General features: G+C 34.2%; 6 protein-coding genes across 6 annotated transcripts; 3 read left to right on the forward strand and 3 right to left on the reverse strand.

Annotated features, from left to right (window-relative positions):
- Nucleotides 1-463: 463 nt before the first annotated feature.
- ENT3 (Ent3p) lies at nucleotides 464-1,678 on the forward strand (the record flags this gene model as incomplete). Its single annotated transcript, XM_071054704.1, has 1 exon — nucleotides 464-1,678. The coding sequence occupies one exon, from the start codon at nucleotides 464-466 to the stop codon at nucleotides 1,676-1,678; it is 1,215 nt and encodes a 404-aa protein (XP_070909397.1).
- A 417-nt stretch (nucleotides 1,679-2,095) lies between these two features.
- BET5 (TRAPP subunit BET5) lies at nucleotides 2,096-2,575 on the forward strand (the record flags this gene model as incomplete). The annotated part of the gene is made up of 1 exon (XM_071054705.1): nucleotides 2,096-2,575. The coding sequence occupies one exon, from the start codon at nucleotides 2,096-2,098 to the stop codon at nucleotides 2,573-2,575; it is 480 nt and encodes a 159-aa protein (XP_070909398.1).
- A 389-nt stretch (nucleotides 2,576-2,964) lies between these two features.
- WAR1 (War1p) lies at nucleotides 2,965-5,931 on the reverse strand (the record flags this gene model as incomplete). Its single annotated transcript, XM_071054706.1, has 1 exon — nucleotides 2,965-5,931. One exon carries the CDS (start codon nucleotides 5,929-5,931, stop codon nucleotides 2,965-2,967), a length of 2,967 nt encoding a protein of 988 aa, XP_070909399.1.
- A 2,079-nt stretch (nucleotides 5,932-8,010) lies between these two features.
- GEP4 (phosphatidylglycerophosphatase) lies at nucleotides 8,011-8,571 on the forward strand (the record flags this gene model as incomplete). Its single annotated transcript, XM_071054707.1, has 1 exon — nucleotides 8,011-8,571. One exon carries the CDS (start codon nucleotides 8,011-8,013, stop codon nucleotides 8,569-8,571), a length of 561 nt encoding a protein of 186 aa, XP_070909400.1.
- A 227-nt stretch (nucleotides 8,572-8,798) lies between these two features.
- On the reverse strand, nucleotides 8,799-14,117 carry UTP10 (snoRNA-binding rRNA-processing protein UTP10; the record flags this gene model as incomplete). Its single annotated transcript, XM_071054708.1, has 1 exon — nucleotides 8,799-14,117. One exon carries the CDS (start codon nucleotides 14,115-14,117, stop codon nucleotides 8,799-8,801), a length of 5,319 nt encoding a protein of 1,772 aa, XP_070909401.1.
- A 599-nt stretch (nucleotides 14,118-14,716) lies between these two features.
- RNJ42_04545 (threonine/serine exporter family protein) lies at nucleotides 14,717-17,119 on the reverse strand (the record flags this gene model as incomplete). Its single annotated transcript, XM_071054709.1, has 1 exon — nucleotides 14,717-17,119. One exon carries the CDS (start codon nucleotides 17,117-17,119, stop codon nucleotides 14,717-14,719), a length of 2,403 nt encoding a protein of 800 aa, XP_070909402.1.
- Between the last annotated feature and the right edge of the window lie 535 nt (nucleotides 17,120-17,654).

The raw sequence follows: 17,654 nt of genomic DNA on the forward strand, positions 1-17,654 counted from the left end.
ACTATCTCATATCTAATAAGTTCTCTTTTGTATAAACTACAGATTTAGACAACCTTGTAAATATATGTTCAGATTAAGCTGTCGTGTTTCTATGTCATTTATAGCTTAATTAATACATGAGTTTCTATAAAATCACATGATTTCAATGACGTATTAAATGTTCAAAATACCTTTAATTTTTTAAAGGGTGAATGCAGAAACACATCGCCTTTTAAAAACCGAATAAAAAAAATCGAAAGTTGATTAATTTATTTACTGACCATTGGAATATTCATCTGACAAGTAGTAGTAACATTTCATTAGCTTCTGAGTTTGTATATATTTTCTATCAAATTAACACGATACTGGATATTTTCTGCTACTCTTGCTGTTCCTGAATTTTGCGAAATATATCATCATTTTTTTATACATTAAAAAACCAATCCAAGCAATAATAATAAAAAATTAAAAATAGAAGGATAAGATGAGTTTAGAAGATACTTTATCTAATTTGTCATTATATGATGCGAAAAAATACTTTAGAAAGGCACAAAATGTTATGTATAATTATACTGATATCGAAAGTAAAGTAAGGGAGGCCACAAATAATGAACCATGGGGAGCCTCATCAACCTTGATGGAGCAGATTGCTCAAGGTACTTATAATATCAGAGAGCGTGAAGAAATACTTGGTATGATATTTAGAAGATTCACGGAAAAGTCCGGGAGCGAATGGAGACAGATCTACAAGGCTCTTCAATTGCTAGAATACTTAATCAAGCACGGTTCTGAAAGATTTATCGATGATACAAGGAGTAGTATTAGCATTATTAAGTTATTAGAATCATTCCATTATATCGACTCTCAAGGTAGAGACCAAGGCATTAATGTAAGAAACAGAGCTAAGGCTTTGACTGAATTGTTGTCCGATGACAACAAAATTAGAAATGAAAGAAAAAAGGCAAGAGAGACTGCCAAGAAATATAAGGGTGTGGCAGGAGGAAGTGCTTCTATGGGTACTGGTCTTCCAGCTAATACACGGGCTGGATTTACCAGTACGAAGACCCATGGTATTAGTGTTAGTGCTGACTTTGACTCGGATGAAGATGACTCAGATGTTTATAACAGATCAAGTTCTAGAGGAGGAGCTGCTAGATTTAGAGATACGGTAAGTCAAGGTAACAGTGCTCAAGTATCTCAGAGTAATTCAAACGAAGACTTTTTCTCTTCTAATACTAATAACAACTCTATGAATCAAGTACCTTCCACTTCTGGTTTTGATAACGATGACGATGACGATGACGATGAGTTTACAGAGTTCCACTCTGCCGTTCCTAATGTTGCTCCAAAAGAATCACACTCAGCTCAAACACAGCCTGCATCAAACATTGATTTGTTAGCAATGGATTTTAATGCCCCTGCTACTGTTAATCCACATAAAACAAACGAAATTATTCCTGCTATAGCAGAAAACAAAAAGAAAGACGATCCTTTCAGTTCTCTGTTTTCTACAGCTAAAACTATTAAAACAGACCCTATAAAACCTGCTGTTTTGACAAACACACCAGCCGCTCCTGTTGCCGCAAGTATTGTTTCTGATGACGACGATGAATTTAATGAACTGGTGTCTTCTAAACCACAAACGCAACAAACACAGCCTGCATCCAACGATGGTGAAATTGATCTTTTGAGCTTTTAACTGTAATAGAATGAAAACGGAATAATGTTTCACTTTGGTATATATGCTCAATATTTGGATAGCACCTAGCTTTTAAACAAGCGAAGATCACATATACAAACAGGTAACTATATAGTTATGATACTGTATAACTCAATATATAATTAACAGACATTTATTGGTTTCTAACCGAACCCAATTTTATTGCTACCTTAATAGCTTTTCATTTAGGGTTAAAGCTGGTAGCCCTAAATATTTAAAACCTATTTTTTCTAGGGATTTTTGATTTAACGATTCACTTTTTTATGTTAAAACGGGCTCACCTGAAAAACTATGTGATATTTATCAATCATATTATGAAGTGTAATCATAGTAGTAAATTATCATAGTAGTATAGATAGATATTCCTCGAATAGAAAGATTTGTGGAAATTCAATAATGGGAATTTATTCTTTTTGGATATTTGATAGGCACTGTAATTGTATATTCGATCGAGAATGGACACTGCTGTCGAATGCCTCTAGTGGGACTATCAATTCTAAGCAAAATGATGAGACCGGTAAATTGTTATATGGTATGGTGTATTCTCTGCGAACAATCACACAGAAACTTTCACACGGTGTTATGAAGAATGAAATTCGTACTATAGCCACAGGTAAGTACCTAGTACATATTTACTGTACGGCATCTGGTCTATGGTTTGTGTTACTATCAGATTTTAGGCAGCAATCCTATTCTCAAGTCCTCCAATACATACATAGTCATATCTACATGAAATACGTTGCTTGCAACTTGCTTTCACCAATAGATTTTGCAGAAAATGAAAACGAGACAAGAGGCCAAGGTTTCAGGAAGATAAATAATCGGAATTTTATCAACAGTTTAGAAGGATTCTTGGCACCAATGGTGGCCAAATAATGTATTATGAGTACATAGCTACAAATCAATAAAAAATATTTGTTTCATTACCAAGTTATTAAATGCTGTATATTATGTAAAGAGAGATATCTCTTGTGTAATAACTATTAATACAAATAAAATTTCATGATTGAATGTTATACTTTAGTTGCTTTGAAGAGAGTAAAAGAGCTAGAAAAACGTACAGTGGATATTTACTCAAAGTAATCAAATGTATAATCAAGGGACTTAAGAATATGTTGGAAAAAACCGATAATAATAATAATTTTTAGTTATCATAATCATAATAGAAAAACATGTAAAATGAAAGGTTGAATAAAGAACAAAACAAAAGACAAATCATCGATATAGGGAGAAAAGAAATAGAAATAATGAACACGACTATATGTTCAAGTCCCAGTCATAAATAAATCGGACCAAAATTCGTCATTCAACGTGTTGACACCCCACATTAGTGAGTCCATATCAGTTAGATAGTCATTAATGTTATGAATAGATGAGCTTGGAGATGATTTTATAGTTTGCGATTCTACACTGTTTACAACATTATTACCATTCGACTCACTCCTTACATTATTATTGTTTACCGATTCATTAATTTCTGGCTTAAACCTCGCACCTAATATACCCGATTCCATAGCATTATTAATAGGTGTATTGCTATCTTCTCCTGTAGGATTTGAGTTATTTCTCGATAGAATTTTATTTATACTAGCTGGCACTTCTTCTGAGCCTGTAGGGCCACTATTTGATCGACTAGCATTTTCATTCCGCAATAATTGGGTATTGAATTGTATATTAGAAGTTGCTTCGGAATTATTGGCTTGCCGCTCAGACGCTTCAATAACTCTTTTAGCGTAAGTTTGACAAAATAAGGCAATGACATATTGTAACTTGTACAATGGATAATTATATGGATATAGTCTTGAACAATTTTCTAAAGCCTCTGCAACTTTTTTGACCAAAGGTACAGCATTATCTGTTTTGTGTAAGAGGTGATGGAAAGATGCAGATGTGATAACTTTGTACCTAATTTTTAATAAAATTAAACCAACAGTATAAACCATTCTCGATGAATGAAACAACGGTAAAGAAGCAATAAGCTTACTATCTAGCTTAATGAAATTCTCCAAACATAGGACACAACAGTCAAAGCAATCACTAAAAGCCTTACTTATATGTTCTGGGACAGGATTACCACCTTTCAAGAATTCCATATTCTTTTTAATATAATCTTCTAGGACAAATTGGTATAAATAAGCTTTTATGGAAAAGAAGTATGCAATTACTCTTGGTCTAGTTGGGGGAATTTTTAAATATAAATCATCCAACTTTGAGTGGAAACTGGCTACCAGTTTTTCTGAGTCATATTGAAACAGTTCATCTTCATTAGTAATCTCGTGAAGTTTTCTATGAATATCTTCTAAAATATGACACAGAGAGGTAAAAATAGGTAGAATTATTGAATCAGCCTTATGAGAGTCGGTAATCGGCATAGTTGAATCTTTCAATGATTGTTGGTAAGCTGAGTCGATATAGCTGTTATATGGAGTATGCAGTGGTTGTCTTAAGAAAATGCAAACATTTAGTGCAGTAATGTAAACCAACAAAATCAACCTGTTGACTTCTAAAGAATGATGAGGTTTTGGCTCTCTATCTGGGAACAAATTAAAAACTCTACCAGGGTTAGGATTGTTATGGAATTCTCTACTTACAACACAGCAAACATAATTAAAGAAATGATACTTGCTTCTGGAAGGCCATTCTAAGAAATTATACCACAAACAAAGAATTAACAGCGATTGAACAAGTTGTACCGCATCAACTCTTCGCTTAAAGATATTTGTAGTTAATAGCTTTAATACAAATGTATCTAATCTCATACTTGTCATTTGTGTGGTTTCTTCGGCTTTCATCAACACTGTAGAGCATGACATTACTACCGCAAAAAGCATTGGTTTTTGGGCTCTCATTATATCGACATCTGTATTGTTAGAGAAATTAATGAAGGAAAGTCCTGCAAAAAAGGTAATATCAGAAGAAAATCTATTCAATCTTAGCTGAGCTTCTTCTCGTGATATGATACCGGCACTAACGGGATCACCAGCAACCGGTAACAAATCAGCTTTATCAATCATTATCTGCCATTCCTTGGCTGACTGATCAAGTAGTCGTGTTATCAGCTGAATTTTTTCCTTTTGATGATAAACTAATGATTGTAATTGCTTTTTAAAAGAATAGGCCATTCTATTGAGGTGGTGATGGCGAGACTTAGGTAAAACCGGTAGGTTGTTATTAATTACAGAATTGGAATAATTGTTAGGAACATTATTAATATTATTATCGTCGTTATTATTCAAAGCCTTATTATTACTATTGTTATTGTTATTATTATTATCATTGATTTTCCCTTGGTATTGGTTTATTTGATCATTAAAACCAAATTGAATAGTAGGAGTCATCGAAGGTGCAGCATTCATTTTGTCCAGTGGTTGTTGCATTCCAGGCACGGAACCATTCAATATTATATGACTACCTGGACTTGTGCTGATATTATTATTACTAGGGTTGTTACCTGGAGAAAGGTTCATACTCAAGCTCATATTATTATTGGATGAATCATTACTACCAGAAATCGAGTTTAACATGGAGTCATCATTAATTATTGGTACAGCACTTGAACTATTCTTTGTTTCAAGTGATAGTGTGTTAAGTAAAGGTTGTTCGGGAGAAAGAATATTATTAATAGTTGTTGCAGGTGTATTTTGTAGAGAGATGTTCATGGGCATCAGTGGTTGATTATCGATTTGTTTATCAAATAGCTTAGGTTTAGCTGGTGTCGTTGTGTTCGTAGTGGTGTTATTCCAAAGAGAAGATACACCTTGCCAACTACCAGTGGACGGTATTGGCTGTTGCTGTCCCGCTGACTCCAATGTATAGTTATTACTTTCGCTATATTCCTCTATGCTATTTGCATCGGAGTTCCTCTTCGATCTCTTACCGTTATCTCGTGACTTGTCACCGGGACTACGCGTACCTTTCCGTCTCTTACGTTTCCTCTTAGAAAGATCAAATATACAGGTATCATTATTGCGCAGACATCGAACACATGGATGACGGTATATATCGTTCATATCAGACGGCCTACATTTCTGTTTCAAATCATGACATTTTACACATGCAAAAGTATTACGCTTAATACTACCATCGCTATTCACTTCGATCTTCGTCGGTTGATCCAACCGCGGATCCTCTTTTTCAACTCCGGTTATTACAGTCAAATGCTTCTCGTTCGTTATAAAGTCTTTTGGACCAAAATTCATTCTGGGTATCGACATATAATCCTGTCTAAGCATCGATCCATTATATTATTGTATCAGTTGTTTCTACCTAGTAAATCTAACCTTAATTAATTAAAGTTTTTTTTTTTTTTTTGACAAAAAAGTTTAATTTTTTTTTTTTTGTGTATGTAGATTGTGTGTGCCTATTTGTTGAGGTATTATTAACGATTCTTTGTGGTTAAATTTTTTTAATTTTTAATTCTTTTTTTTTTTGCGGTGGGATTTTTTTTCTGGTTTTTCCGGTTCTCGGGCTTCGGAAAATATTGAATTAAATTATTCTTTGAATTATACCAAATATAAAGTAAATTAATATACTTGAATTATAATTGTTAGTATCTTAGAATAAAAACTCTTTCGTAAGTTCACAAGTTCTATTCAGGAAAACTTGTGTATATATATAATTCTTTTTGTTGGATATATCTTTAATTAGAAAATTTAGTAATCTTTTTTATTCTATGTTCAAATTTAATAAAAAATTATGATTTTTAGATTATAATAGTATTCTTGTTGGAGTATTGATACTTTTTTTTTCTTTTCTATTGTAGTTAAAAATAAAGATAATAAAAATTTGTAGAAAAAAAAAAAAGTAACCGTATTTTATAAAGGTTTGTAAGAATTAAGAAAAAAAACTAAATAAATGAATATGTCAAGTAATTGAATCATTACTCGGTCATTAATTTATTTGAATATTTTGTTTATATTCAATCTATTTTATAATTCAAGAATCAAAAAGGAAGAGGGGAAAGAGATAAGATTTAGAAAAAGAGGCTAAACAATATTATGAAAAAAAAAAAAAAAGAGGGTTACAACCCTCATTATCATTCCTTTACAAGCTAAGAAAAATGTTAATATTGAATTAAAAAAAAAAGATATAAAGAAATTCTATATAATTTAATAAAAATTAAGGTTAAGGAACCTTTAATTACACACCTTAAGGGGAAGGAGTAGCCTTTTTCTATAATTAAATCGAAATGGTAATGCTCATCTCTCTATAAGAACAAGATTGTGGGATTTAATTTAAAAATAAATAGATATAATAACTAAAATAAATAAACTTTTTATACGGTTGTTGGGTTTCTACCGGTGCCTGCTGTGAAAGATACACCAATAACGTCATTCGATGGTCATGTGATTAATATAAGATAATTTATCTTTTAAAATTAAGATGCATGCCAATTATTACAGGGAGAGAGGGGTGTTGAAGTAGGGGGATATATTCTGTTTTTCGTTCATCATAATTAACATAGTCATTTTCTTTGTATCTACTTCGATATACAGTAGGGGACCTAAAAAAAGAACAATGGGGGTTCGATGAAAGAGAAGATACGTTTTATGTATTTTTAAGGGGCGCGAACAAGTAAGGCAATAAAATAAAATTTCTAAATGAAAATTCAGTACTGAGATATAATAATATAGATTTACGGAGTGAGTTCTGTACGGCAATTTTACTAATTTCCGAGTGACAAACTAAAAAAAATAAAAAAATTTCCCGGTGGGTATATCAAATCTTTCATCAAACAATAAAAAAAGTCGGTTTTTTTTCGTATAGGCTATTCTTAGGAACGGGCTGAAGTACTTGCTTTTGTATTTTTAACGTTCTTTCTTTTATTTGGTTGATATCATTCCTGAGTGGGCCTGTCTACGGAGCCGAGGAAAGCTGCCCTCTCACAGCAGAGGCACTTTGTGGGGGGTAAACCTGGTTCAATGATTTTTTGTTTGGTCATATCGAGATATGGACCGGGTAAAAGAAATAACTATGACAAGCTGGGTGAGAAGGGAACTTGTTAAACATATGTAGATAGAGATAGAGAGAGGGACAGAGAGAGACTAAAAGAGAGCATAAGTGAAACAAAAGTGTGTGAGTCAAAGAGTAAGAATACTTGTAACCCAAGGTTAGTGGTCCCTATTCTGTTTTCAAAAAGAGCCGAATATAATTGGAGAATTGGAGAGAAATATTTTTATTGAAAGGAAGCACATAAAAATAAAAAAAAATAAAAAAAAATAAAAAAAACAATAATATAACCGGATTATATTACAGGAATAAAGAAAGATTATTCTTATAGTTGCATTTCTTCGTGTTATTTTAATACTATTATGAACCTCAATGCTACTTTTAATGCCTTTCGGGCTGTGTACAATCATAACCTCTGTATACCTAGACTTCGAATTGCTAATTTCAATCAGCTACCTGTGCCGATTCACCCGTCAATTAAAGCGGTTGTCGTGGACAAGGATAACTGTATATCATTGCAGGATGACGACAAAGTATGGCCTGCGTACAAAGAAAAGTGGGAGGAACTGAAGAAATGCTACCCGGACCGTGTGTTGATAGTTAGCAACAGTGCGGGGTCATCCGACGATGCGGGGTATGAACAAGCGCGGGAACTCGAGAAGAATACCGGCGTTGCCGTGTTACGACATAAGTTGAAGAAGCCGGGATGCAGGGACGAGATTATGGAATATTTTCTATCCCGTAAAATAGTAGAAGCGCCGCACGAAATTGCTGTGGTAGGTGACAGGCTGTTCACTGATGTTCTCATGGCTAACCTAATGGGTGCATATGGAGTTTGGATTCAAGATGGTGTTAAGGTTAGTGAGAGTGCCCTTTGTAAATTCGAAAAGAAGCTTTATAATTACTGGACGAGGGAGAAGTAATCTAGAATAGCGAGTTTAGATTATGACTTTCTTATGAAAGACAAGAGTAAGGTAATATGAATGATGAAGTAAAACAAAATACTAAAAAAATATAGATTAGAAAAATAACGTATTTTGGGAATGCTTTATTATTATACACTTTTTTATAAGGTTCGTTTGTCATTGTATATATTCAGTTAAATAGAATTATTTTAGGGGTGAAGAATAGATTTGTACATAGTTCAGAACTAGTCCAGGTATCTATCAAATGGTTCACCAAGTACGTTCTCCATGACCCTAACAAGACCACCTCTGACTTCGGATTCCACTTCTTCGTTATCATCTTCGAGCAGTTCTGCAATAATTGGAACCATTTGTGGTAGAAGTACAAGCCAGTTCTCACCAACCTTAGAGTAAATGAGTTTAACGGTCTTAACCGCCCATAGCTTTTCGTTAGAAGAGCATGTAGATTTCATATGCTCCACTAACAGCTTGTTCATGATTTGATTATGTTCATCAACAGAACTATTATTAGCAGCAAGCGAACCAATAGCCTTAACCAAGTATTTACCAATAGATGGTTCAATATTTCTTAATTGGTCAACTAAACTTGGACAAATCAACTCAAATCGAGATGATGATTGCCAGTACTCGTCCCTATCATACTTGAAAGATGATGTTAGAGAGTTGACTACCAGACGACGAAGATTGATATCGACAAAATCACCGCTTATGAAACGTTTTAATAGTTCATTTGTAGGTTCAATCAAATACGTGAAATACGATGTAATGATACCTCGTAAGTTTTCTTGTAGTTTATTAAAGAATTTGAAGAAAGCTATTAATCTCTCGGATTCGTCAATAGATTCAGTTCTAACTCCTTCACCGTCAAACGCCCATTTAACGAGAATAACGAATAGTGGTCTGAACACCTTATCATTCATTTTTAGAACATAAGCGTTGGCAACTGTGTGAGCTGAGGCTTCAATTCTACTGATTGTATTTTTGTCAAAGGTAGAATAACATCTATATTCAAATAGACATATCAGAAGCTTGAAGAAAGTTGGAGATTGGGACGTAGCTGACTTTTTGTCTATCTTTTCTACAGTGGCTTCTAATAAACTTAGGAATAGAGAAATTGGGGTTGGATCTTGAGATTTGCAGACATCAGATTCCCATAATGAAAGCATAACCTTTAAAGTAGCCTTCAAATCAAGTTTCTCGCTGATTAATTGTATGACAGAAAGTCTAGTTGTTATTTCAATATCATCTGCGAAAAATATAATTCTTAATAGATCCGCCAAGTTTGAAACCAAAAAGCTAGGAATGCTCTTAATCATGGCTGTGAAAAGCAATAATATTGATAACTGTAACTGGGAAGTCAATATATCAGATTTTTCTTTCGACAATGCGAATAACTGGATAGACCTTGGTACTATCTTAGGATAAAATGAAATAAATTTGACACCTAAAACACCAATAGCATTTGTTACAACAGCTAATGAAGAAATCTGTAATTCTCTAATTTCTCCTTTAATGAGATCTGTAGATGTATGTAAGACATTCATTAACAATCCAGTATCCAAATGAGAACCGTATTTGTTAACTAGTAGAGACAATGTATTTAACAATACCTGAGAGACCTTTGTATGTTCAGATTCTTTTGGAATTCTCTCAAGAATTTTGTTAACGACTTCTGATGTTACAGCTTGTTCTTCCACAGTTTCTTCATCGAATTTATTGCCAATGATAGAAGCTACATGAAAGCGGATGTCCTCATTTGCTGAGCTTTCTAACATAGGTATAGTAGTTTTCAAAAAGACATTCATTGGTAGAACGCTCAAAAGATTTTGCAACACTGTCAATAGAGATGAGGAGATTTCTGATAAGCTATCAGAGATAGAGCCCGAAGGTTTCTTAGTATCAATAGTAGATTCGGTATCTATCATAAAAACTTCAGGAGAAGAGTTTATTAAATATAAAACACTCTCTAATATTTCACCAAAACCCCTTTCAATCATTGATTTCTCAGAGTCAGGTATTTCTTGGTCAAGAAGTACGGAATATAGTCTGATTCTAAAACTTCTATTACTGTCAAAGTAGTCATTGTCATTATCAATAATGATTTTGTTAAGGAAATCGTAGCTATTGATCAGCAACTGGTAAAATTCTAATTGGGTAAAGTTCAAAATTCTATTTGAGTATAGTGACTGAGTTTCAAGGGTCACCTTCTTTTCTGGGTTCTTATTGGCTTCTAAAAGTTCATTAAAAATTTCAAAATACTTCTGAATCCCATGAATTTGTGATTCAATATCAAATTTAGACAAAAGTGACTTAACAAATTCGATTATGGATCTACTTTCACTTATTTTAAAACTGTTGACCAAATTCGAATATTGTTGAGAGATTAAGTACAGTAATGCACCCAATGAATTTTCTGGGCCTAGAGCACGGATTAGGGTAGTGAACAACCTCAATCTTCTATGCTTAGGAATGTGTTGAAGAGCGGTAGTGAAGCTGATAACCAGGAATTCTATCTCGTCTGAAAGATTTTCTTTATTAGCTTTTAATAATGCCGGAATGATTGTCAATATGGTTTTTTCCACAACTTGAGTGGTAAATTCATCATCCTGTCTTACACTATGCGCCCCCATGAAGGTAAATATAGGCATTATGGAGTGTAAAATCAACTCAGAGCTTAATGAAGCTAGCTCCCCAATCACAAGTAATAATTTGTTTTGCACCTGTGGTGATGACGATGTCCTGATAGCAGATACTATGATATCTGCTCTGATGCTCTTTAGTTGTGTAATTCCTTGCTCTTTTAACGAACGGATCGTATTTAGCATGCAGGAAGCTAAAAGCTCTTCTGCGTATAAAACTGGAAGACCACCATCTTGATCAAGTGTTTCGAAATCAGCCAGAGTGAATAATAATGAGGTAAGTAGTATTTCAGTACCGAGGCTCTTCTGTTTTTCAAGAGTTTCCAGCATAATTGTAATTTTCTTTAAATGCTGCTCGGCAATCTGAGAAACTTGGGCGGATTGAAGGGCTGCCTTATTGGTAGATGATCTCCTTCTTCTCCTCTTAGGGAAAACATCGGAATCACCTTCAGAATTTAAAGAATTTTCCTTTAAAATGGAAACAAAAGTTCCAGCGTCTATTTTCAGGGATTGAAGGGCCCCTAATGAGTCGTATATTTGATCATCTTTAGTGACTGATTCCAAAATAGTCTGAATTATTTTTAATTGAAAGCTTGACTTAAATGTCGGGAATAGTGTAGCGAGCTTTTTGGTTAAAACATCGATCAGTTCTTCGTAATCAGAATTTAGAGCATTAACAATAAAATCCAACATAAATTGATGCTTTTCTTTTGGTGAGATAAGGTCGATGATGGTACTTTCAAAAAGAATAACGTTTGTTTTGTTTAAAGCACATTTCAGTAACCAGTCTTCTCTCTGTTCTAGATATGATGAAATGAATTGTTCAAAAACAGCAGAATAAGAAGCGGGACTCTGAGTATATCTTTCTAGGAGGTTTAATATGACATATTTTGGATAAGGAATTGGAATACTCAATACTTGTTGTGCCCAAAATACTAAGAATACTTTTTCTTGCTTCTTAGGGATAAAAATATTTGATAGATCAACATTTTCTACCATATAGTTGTCAAGAAAGTTCTTGATCCATTTTTCACTATCCTCTGGACTTGGTAATGCAATTTCAGAATCTTTTCCATATAATTTGTCACTTAGGAAGTAATGTTTTGTTGACGGACGATTGGAGATTTGTGAAATTATTTTCTTTACACTAATCTTCAAGTTCTTCGAGGAGCCAGCTTGTGCTACTAACAAGAAAGGAACAAGGGTGAATAAATTTGAGTCTTTATCAATACTTTGAATAGATTTTGAGATATTATTCATGGCTAAGAGACGAAGTGCAATTGGTGCAGATGGTGAAACAATTATCCTTAGTAAGAACGTTAGCTTGGCTTCAATAGTAGTTATAAACGATGACAAAAATAAACCAGCTTGATAACCGTTTCCAATTGCTTCTGTAAATAAACTTAACATTTTGTTAAACTTTTCATCATCTTCAGCTATCAAGGAAATGTTGCTGGTCACAATATGTTCTGCATTTTTCTCTAAGAACTCTTTGAAAGGTTTAGTTTCAGATTCCTTTAAAATTCCAGCGCTTTTATGAGAGGTTAAGGACTTCACTAACTTCATTTCATCATCTTCTGTTGATTTTGAGAATAAAGAAGTTGTTAAACGGATTTCAAAGAGTTCGCTGGTCAAATTCAGTGAGGAAAGACAAGATAGAACCAGATTTTCATCTTTCTTTACTAGATATTCAAAAACATCGATGAGTTTGGATTTATCATCGATAATTTCAGATAGGTGGATTAAATCGGTTATAATATACCTAACTTCAAATTTCTCTAATGATAGTGATTCAAGTATGGCAGATAGAGATTTTAACTTAGCCTGATCGTATCTAATAATAGCTCTGGTGAAGGAGGTTATAAATTTGTCAGATTTTATAGTCCTTTCGTCCTCTAGATATTTCATGAAGACATCAAGAGGAAAATTCTGTTCAAATAGTCTGTAGATATTTGCTGGCAAATGGTCAACATTTTTGTTCCCCTTAAGAGTTTGTGAGACTTTAATGATAGTCCAAAATGCCGATTTTTTAGCCTTCTCATCTTTCAGGTTGGCCAGAATAGTTTCAATTGCAGCTGTCACAATTTCTTTTTTCAATGACAATGCTGAAGCAAAAACAGCAAGGATGGTATGAGCTGCTATTTGACAATCAGTATATCCGGATGCTAACAATTTAGCCGAAAGTTCAAGCAGAATAGGAATCATAGATTCCAGTTTCTCCTCATTATTAGAGTTGAATGCAATTAAGTTAATCAGACTACAACTGACGAATAGCATCTGGTTGGTATAGGTACTTTTATGTCTGATACATTTTGACAGAAATTGGGTGTATAATTTTAAGAAATCAAAATCATTGAACATCTTTATGATTGTCATATTTGTTGGCAAATTGTCATTCTTCACAAAGTTAGATAGAGGTTGGAACAATGCTGGTAGTTTAACTATATTCAGGATTCTCTTGAAAATTGGAGTTTGGTAGTAATTTAGCGTCGACAAAAGCAGGATTTCAGTATTATGTACGTGAATCTGGAATCTACGAACCAACCATTCCGTAGCGTGCAAAGCCGGAGCTAGATGCCATTTAGAAGAGACTAGAAGCAAGTAAGCATTGATGGCATTATCTAAATTCTTAATATCTTCTTTGCTTTGAACATTTCTATCGATATTAATGGATGACTCTTGAAAGAGCGACTTTGAAAATATTTCAAACCTTGGTTCAATGTCACATAGTTCCTGTAAAGCATTTACAGCATTTTCATATATTATTTCATAGTCTTGTGTGGCAGCTGTCTTCGGGTTGTAAATCAAGGAAGCTGAGTGTAACTTTTGTCTCTTCTTTCTATCAAAAGCAACAGAAGCATTGTTAGTAGCAACCTGTGCCAGTTGATCGCTTAAAGAAGACATATTCTTCTCTCTTCAAATATAATCTTATAGGATCTACCAATAATAAGATCTAAAAAGAATAAGAAAACGAATTATGAAATAGTAAAACTTTATTTCAGTATAGCTCTTCCTAACAGAATTTTCCTGTTCTTTTATAATTCTTAATAAATTGTGTAAAGTAATATATCCTAACTATCTTCGATTCTCTTTTTCTTAAGAAACAAATGATAAATTGAAGACCTTATTGTTATATTTGTATATATATAAAAAAAAAAGTACTTAGCTCATCGCATCGCATTTGAAAATTTTTTTGAAAAATATTGAAAAATTTACCATTAAAAAATTTAATATGCCTGATGAGCAAAAAAGTAAGAAATATCATTAACGTCGTATTTACCCGGATATGGTTTTGAGGGCAAAATGTGGTTCCAAAGAAATCAACGTTATAAGACAATATTATAACTCATCTCATATCTTGTTTGAAAAAACAATATTTGGGGACAAAAGGCACTCTTTGTTATCGAACGCTTAGAATGGTTTGATCTTATTGTCTGTAAAGACTCTTTGAGTTGTAAAGAATTGATATATTTTGGAATACTTAATAATTAGTATATAGTAATCTACAAGCTGAATAAACCAGTTTTCTTTTTACCGAATGGATAGACACATAGTGTTGAGGCAAATAAGCCAACTGAAATACCAATTGACACTTCAATCATTGTGACACCGAATGACATAGAGTTACTCAAATCGACTGTCCCAGAAGTCCCGTTACCGTTTACGATTTCATTTGCACTCTGTAGACCAGACAATAAAGAACTTTGAGATGCAATACCAGATGGAACTTGGACAAAGATTGCTGGTAACATTGCGGAAACAGCGAGACCCTTCCAAATCCTAGAATATAAGTTTCCCATAAGACCGATAACAAATGAGGCTAACGCAGCAGTGAATTCAGTAGAGTTTTGGAAATGCTTACCGGCGAAATACGTAACGACGTAACCCGTACATGATATTAGGACCATAGCTGGAAGTTGTGACCAGTTGGCCTGGTTGATCATTGATATACCAATTGTGAATGCAGGAACGAATAAAAATCTGAACCATGGAGAAATTGGATAACCGCACGATATTTCATTTGTTGCCCCTTTGTACATCCAACCGAATAATGCTGCACCTAATGTGATACCAAAACCTAAGAACAAGGAATAAATAATGGCGTAGAACATTCTGACCGAACCAGCGACCAAACTTCTACTTTGTAGTTCTAGCGAACCACAAAGAATTATATAACCTGGAAGAATCAACGCCAAGGAACCTTGTGTAACAGCACCAAAACAAATATTAGAATTGGGGATAGAACCGAATGCTCTACCACAAAAACTAACGACAATAGAGGCAGTAATTTCAAACACATTTGAGTACATTAGTGACTTTTCTGAGAGAATAAATTGCATGGTACCTACGCAAGAACCCATGAAAAAGGTTATCGCCAAATTAACCCAATGCCCACCAAAGGCATACGGAGTAACCATTGCAGAACAGAAACCGTATAGTAGCACACACATCCATGGTGGATATAGGTTCTTATCAGATAGGATCCTATCAATATCAGTATTACCAGCATCTGCACCATATTCATCGTGAATGACTTTTTTATAAACTCTGTGAACTTGGTGTAATTTCCACAGATTTAAACCTTGTGAGCATCTCACTAGCTGAACTTCAGAAGTTCTAGTAGTAGCATCACCGAAAGAAACAATCATGCATCCAGGTAAGTATAAATATTGAGCGTCAATTTCTAGAACACGTGATGTCATGATCAAGTATTCCTCTAGTCTGTGGGTTGGAGCACCATACAACATAAGAGCCTTACACATTCTAAGAATAAACCTTTGCCTTTGCAGCAACTCTGCAATATGAACAGTGATTTTTGCCTCGGCCATCATTCTCTTCTTCAATTTTGGAACTTTATGAGCAGTTTTCATAGCGGCTTTATGACCTTTCTTAGCATGTCCGGCGGCTTTTGTTCCGTGGTCATAGATTTTACCTGCTGCCTTGGCACCATGCCCATAAAACTGACTTGGGATCTGACCTGGAGCATTAATTGCTTTTCCGGCTTCTCTCTTACCATGATCATATATCTGGCCAGGTGCATTCATAGCTTTCCCGGCTGCCTTTTTACCGTGGCCATATATTTGACCAGGAGCATGGAAAGCAATACCTGCCATTTTCTGACCTCCCTTCTTCAAGTAGTTTGTACTGTCCTTTATGTTTTTCATTCCAGGTACTTCAGTAGCCTCGCTATCTATAGAAAGCAGATTGGCAGTGGAGTCCGCGTAGGTAGATTGTGAGTACATACTTGAGGAATCAATTGTGGCGTTATCCTGTTCTTGATATAGTTTCAATAGCGAACCTAGAACACCACCTCTCACACGGGTTGGAGGAGCAACATAACCGTGGGTATCAATGAAGCCCTCTTCTTCATGTTCTTCATCGCCATCAAAGTCATCATAATGATCCATAGCTGGAGTTAGAAGATTTAGGTCTGTAGATGCAGTGGTTTCGACATCTGAGAAGGATTGGCCATTTAGAGCTTCAATTTGTTCAGGGGTCAAATTAGAGTGATTTTGAAGGATTGTGTGAGCCTGCTCTGTGAAGTCCACCATAGGTATATCGTCTTCGTTGTGACCAGTGACTATATGACCATTATCTTCTGGGTCATTGCTTTCTTCATTTGAGTTCGCTTTACTTAAGCCTGGAGCCAAACCGGCGCCTCCGCTAGATTTTAAATTTTTGACAATTCTAGAGAAGATATTGGTGTCATCGTCACTATCTTCATCGGTGTCTTGATGCCTAAATTTACTTTTATTTTCTTTTTTCTGTCTGCCGCCGCCTTCACTAGATGAGGAAGTGTAGGAAGAGACAGATTCATTAGATGATTCTCTTTTATTGTGATCAGATTCAAATGAATCTCTACTGCCGAATCTGACGCTTTTTTCCTTATTACCTGAATCGCCCATTACAACAGTTCTTAGTGTATCTTATAGTTTAACGTTTTATGTGAGAGCTATTGTAGGAAATATTCAGAAAATAATTCTATATTCACCTTTTAAGAACTTTATATTTATAATTCTTTCTACAATCCGAATAAAAATAAACTTAAAAATAAAAACTGCAAAAAAAGGAATGTCCTGGAACTTAAACTGAATGTAATTGGGACAGGATGTTATCATTCTTCTGAGAAATTACAATAAATAATAAATAAAAAGTAAATAAGATAAGATATTAGGAGATAAACACATGAAAAAAATTTTTTTTAACTTCTTTTAGGGACGTTAAGGATAAGTAATGTTCGTGTATTAGCTCTATAATTCCTCCTCGGATCCTTTCATTAAGTCTAATATTTCTTAGCGAGATATAGTAGTATTATCTATGTAAAAATCTACCCATTGTGTATATTTCGGTATTATTTACGTCATTTCTATCGTGTGTATTTTAGGTTCTCGTACGAAGAAATTGCAGTAGCAAAGAAGTGCATCGGCTCGAGATTGCCAA

This window comes from Nakaseomyces bracarensis, assembly GCF_045282275.1.
Source record: "Nakaseomyces bracarensis strain CBM3 chromosome Unknown Scaff13_0, whole genome shotgun sequence".
Classification (NCBI taxonomy): Eukaryota; Fungi; Ascomycota; class Saccharomycetes; order Saccharomycetales; family Saccharomycetaceae; genus Nakaseomyces; species Nakaseomyces bracarensis.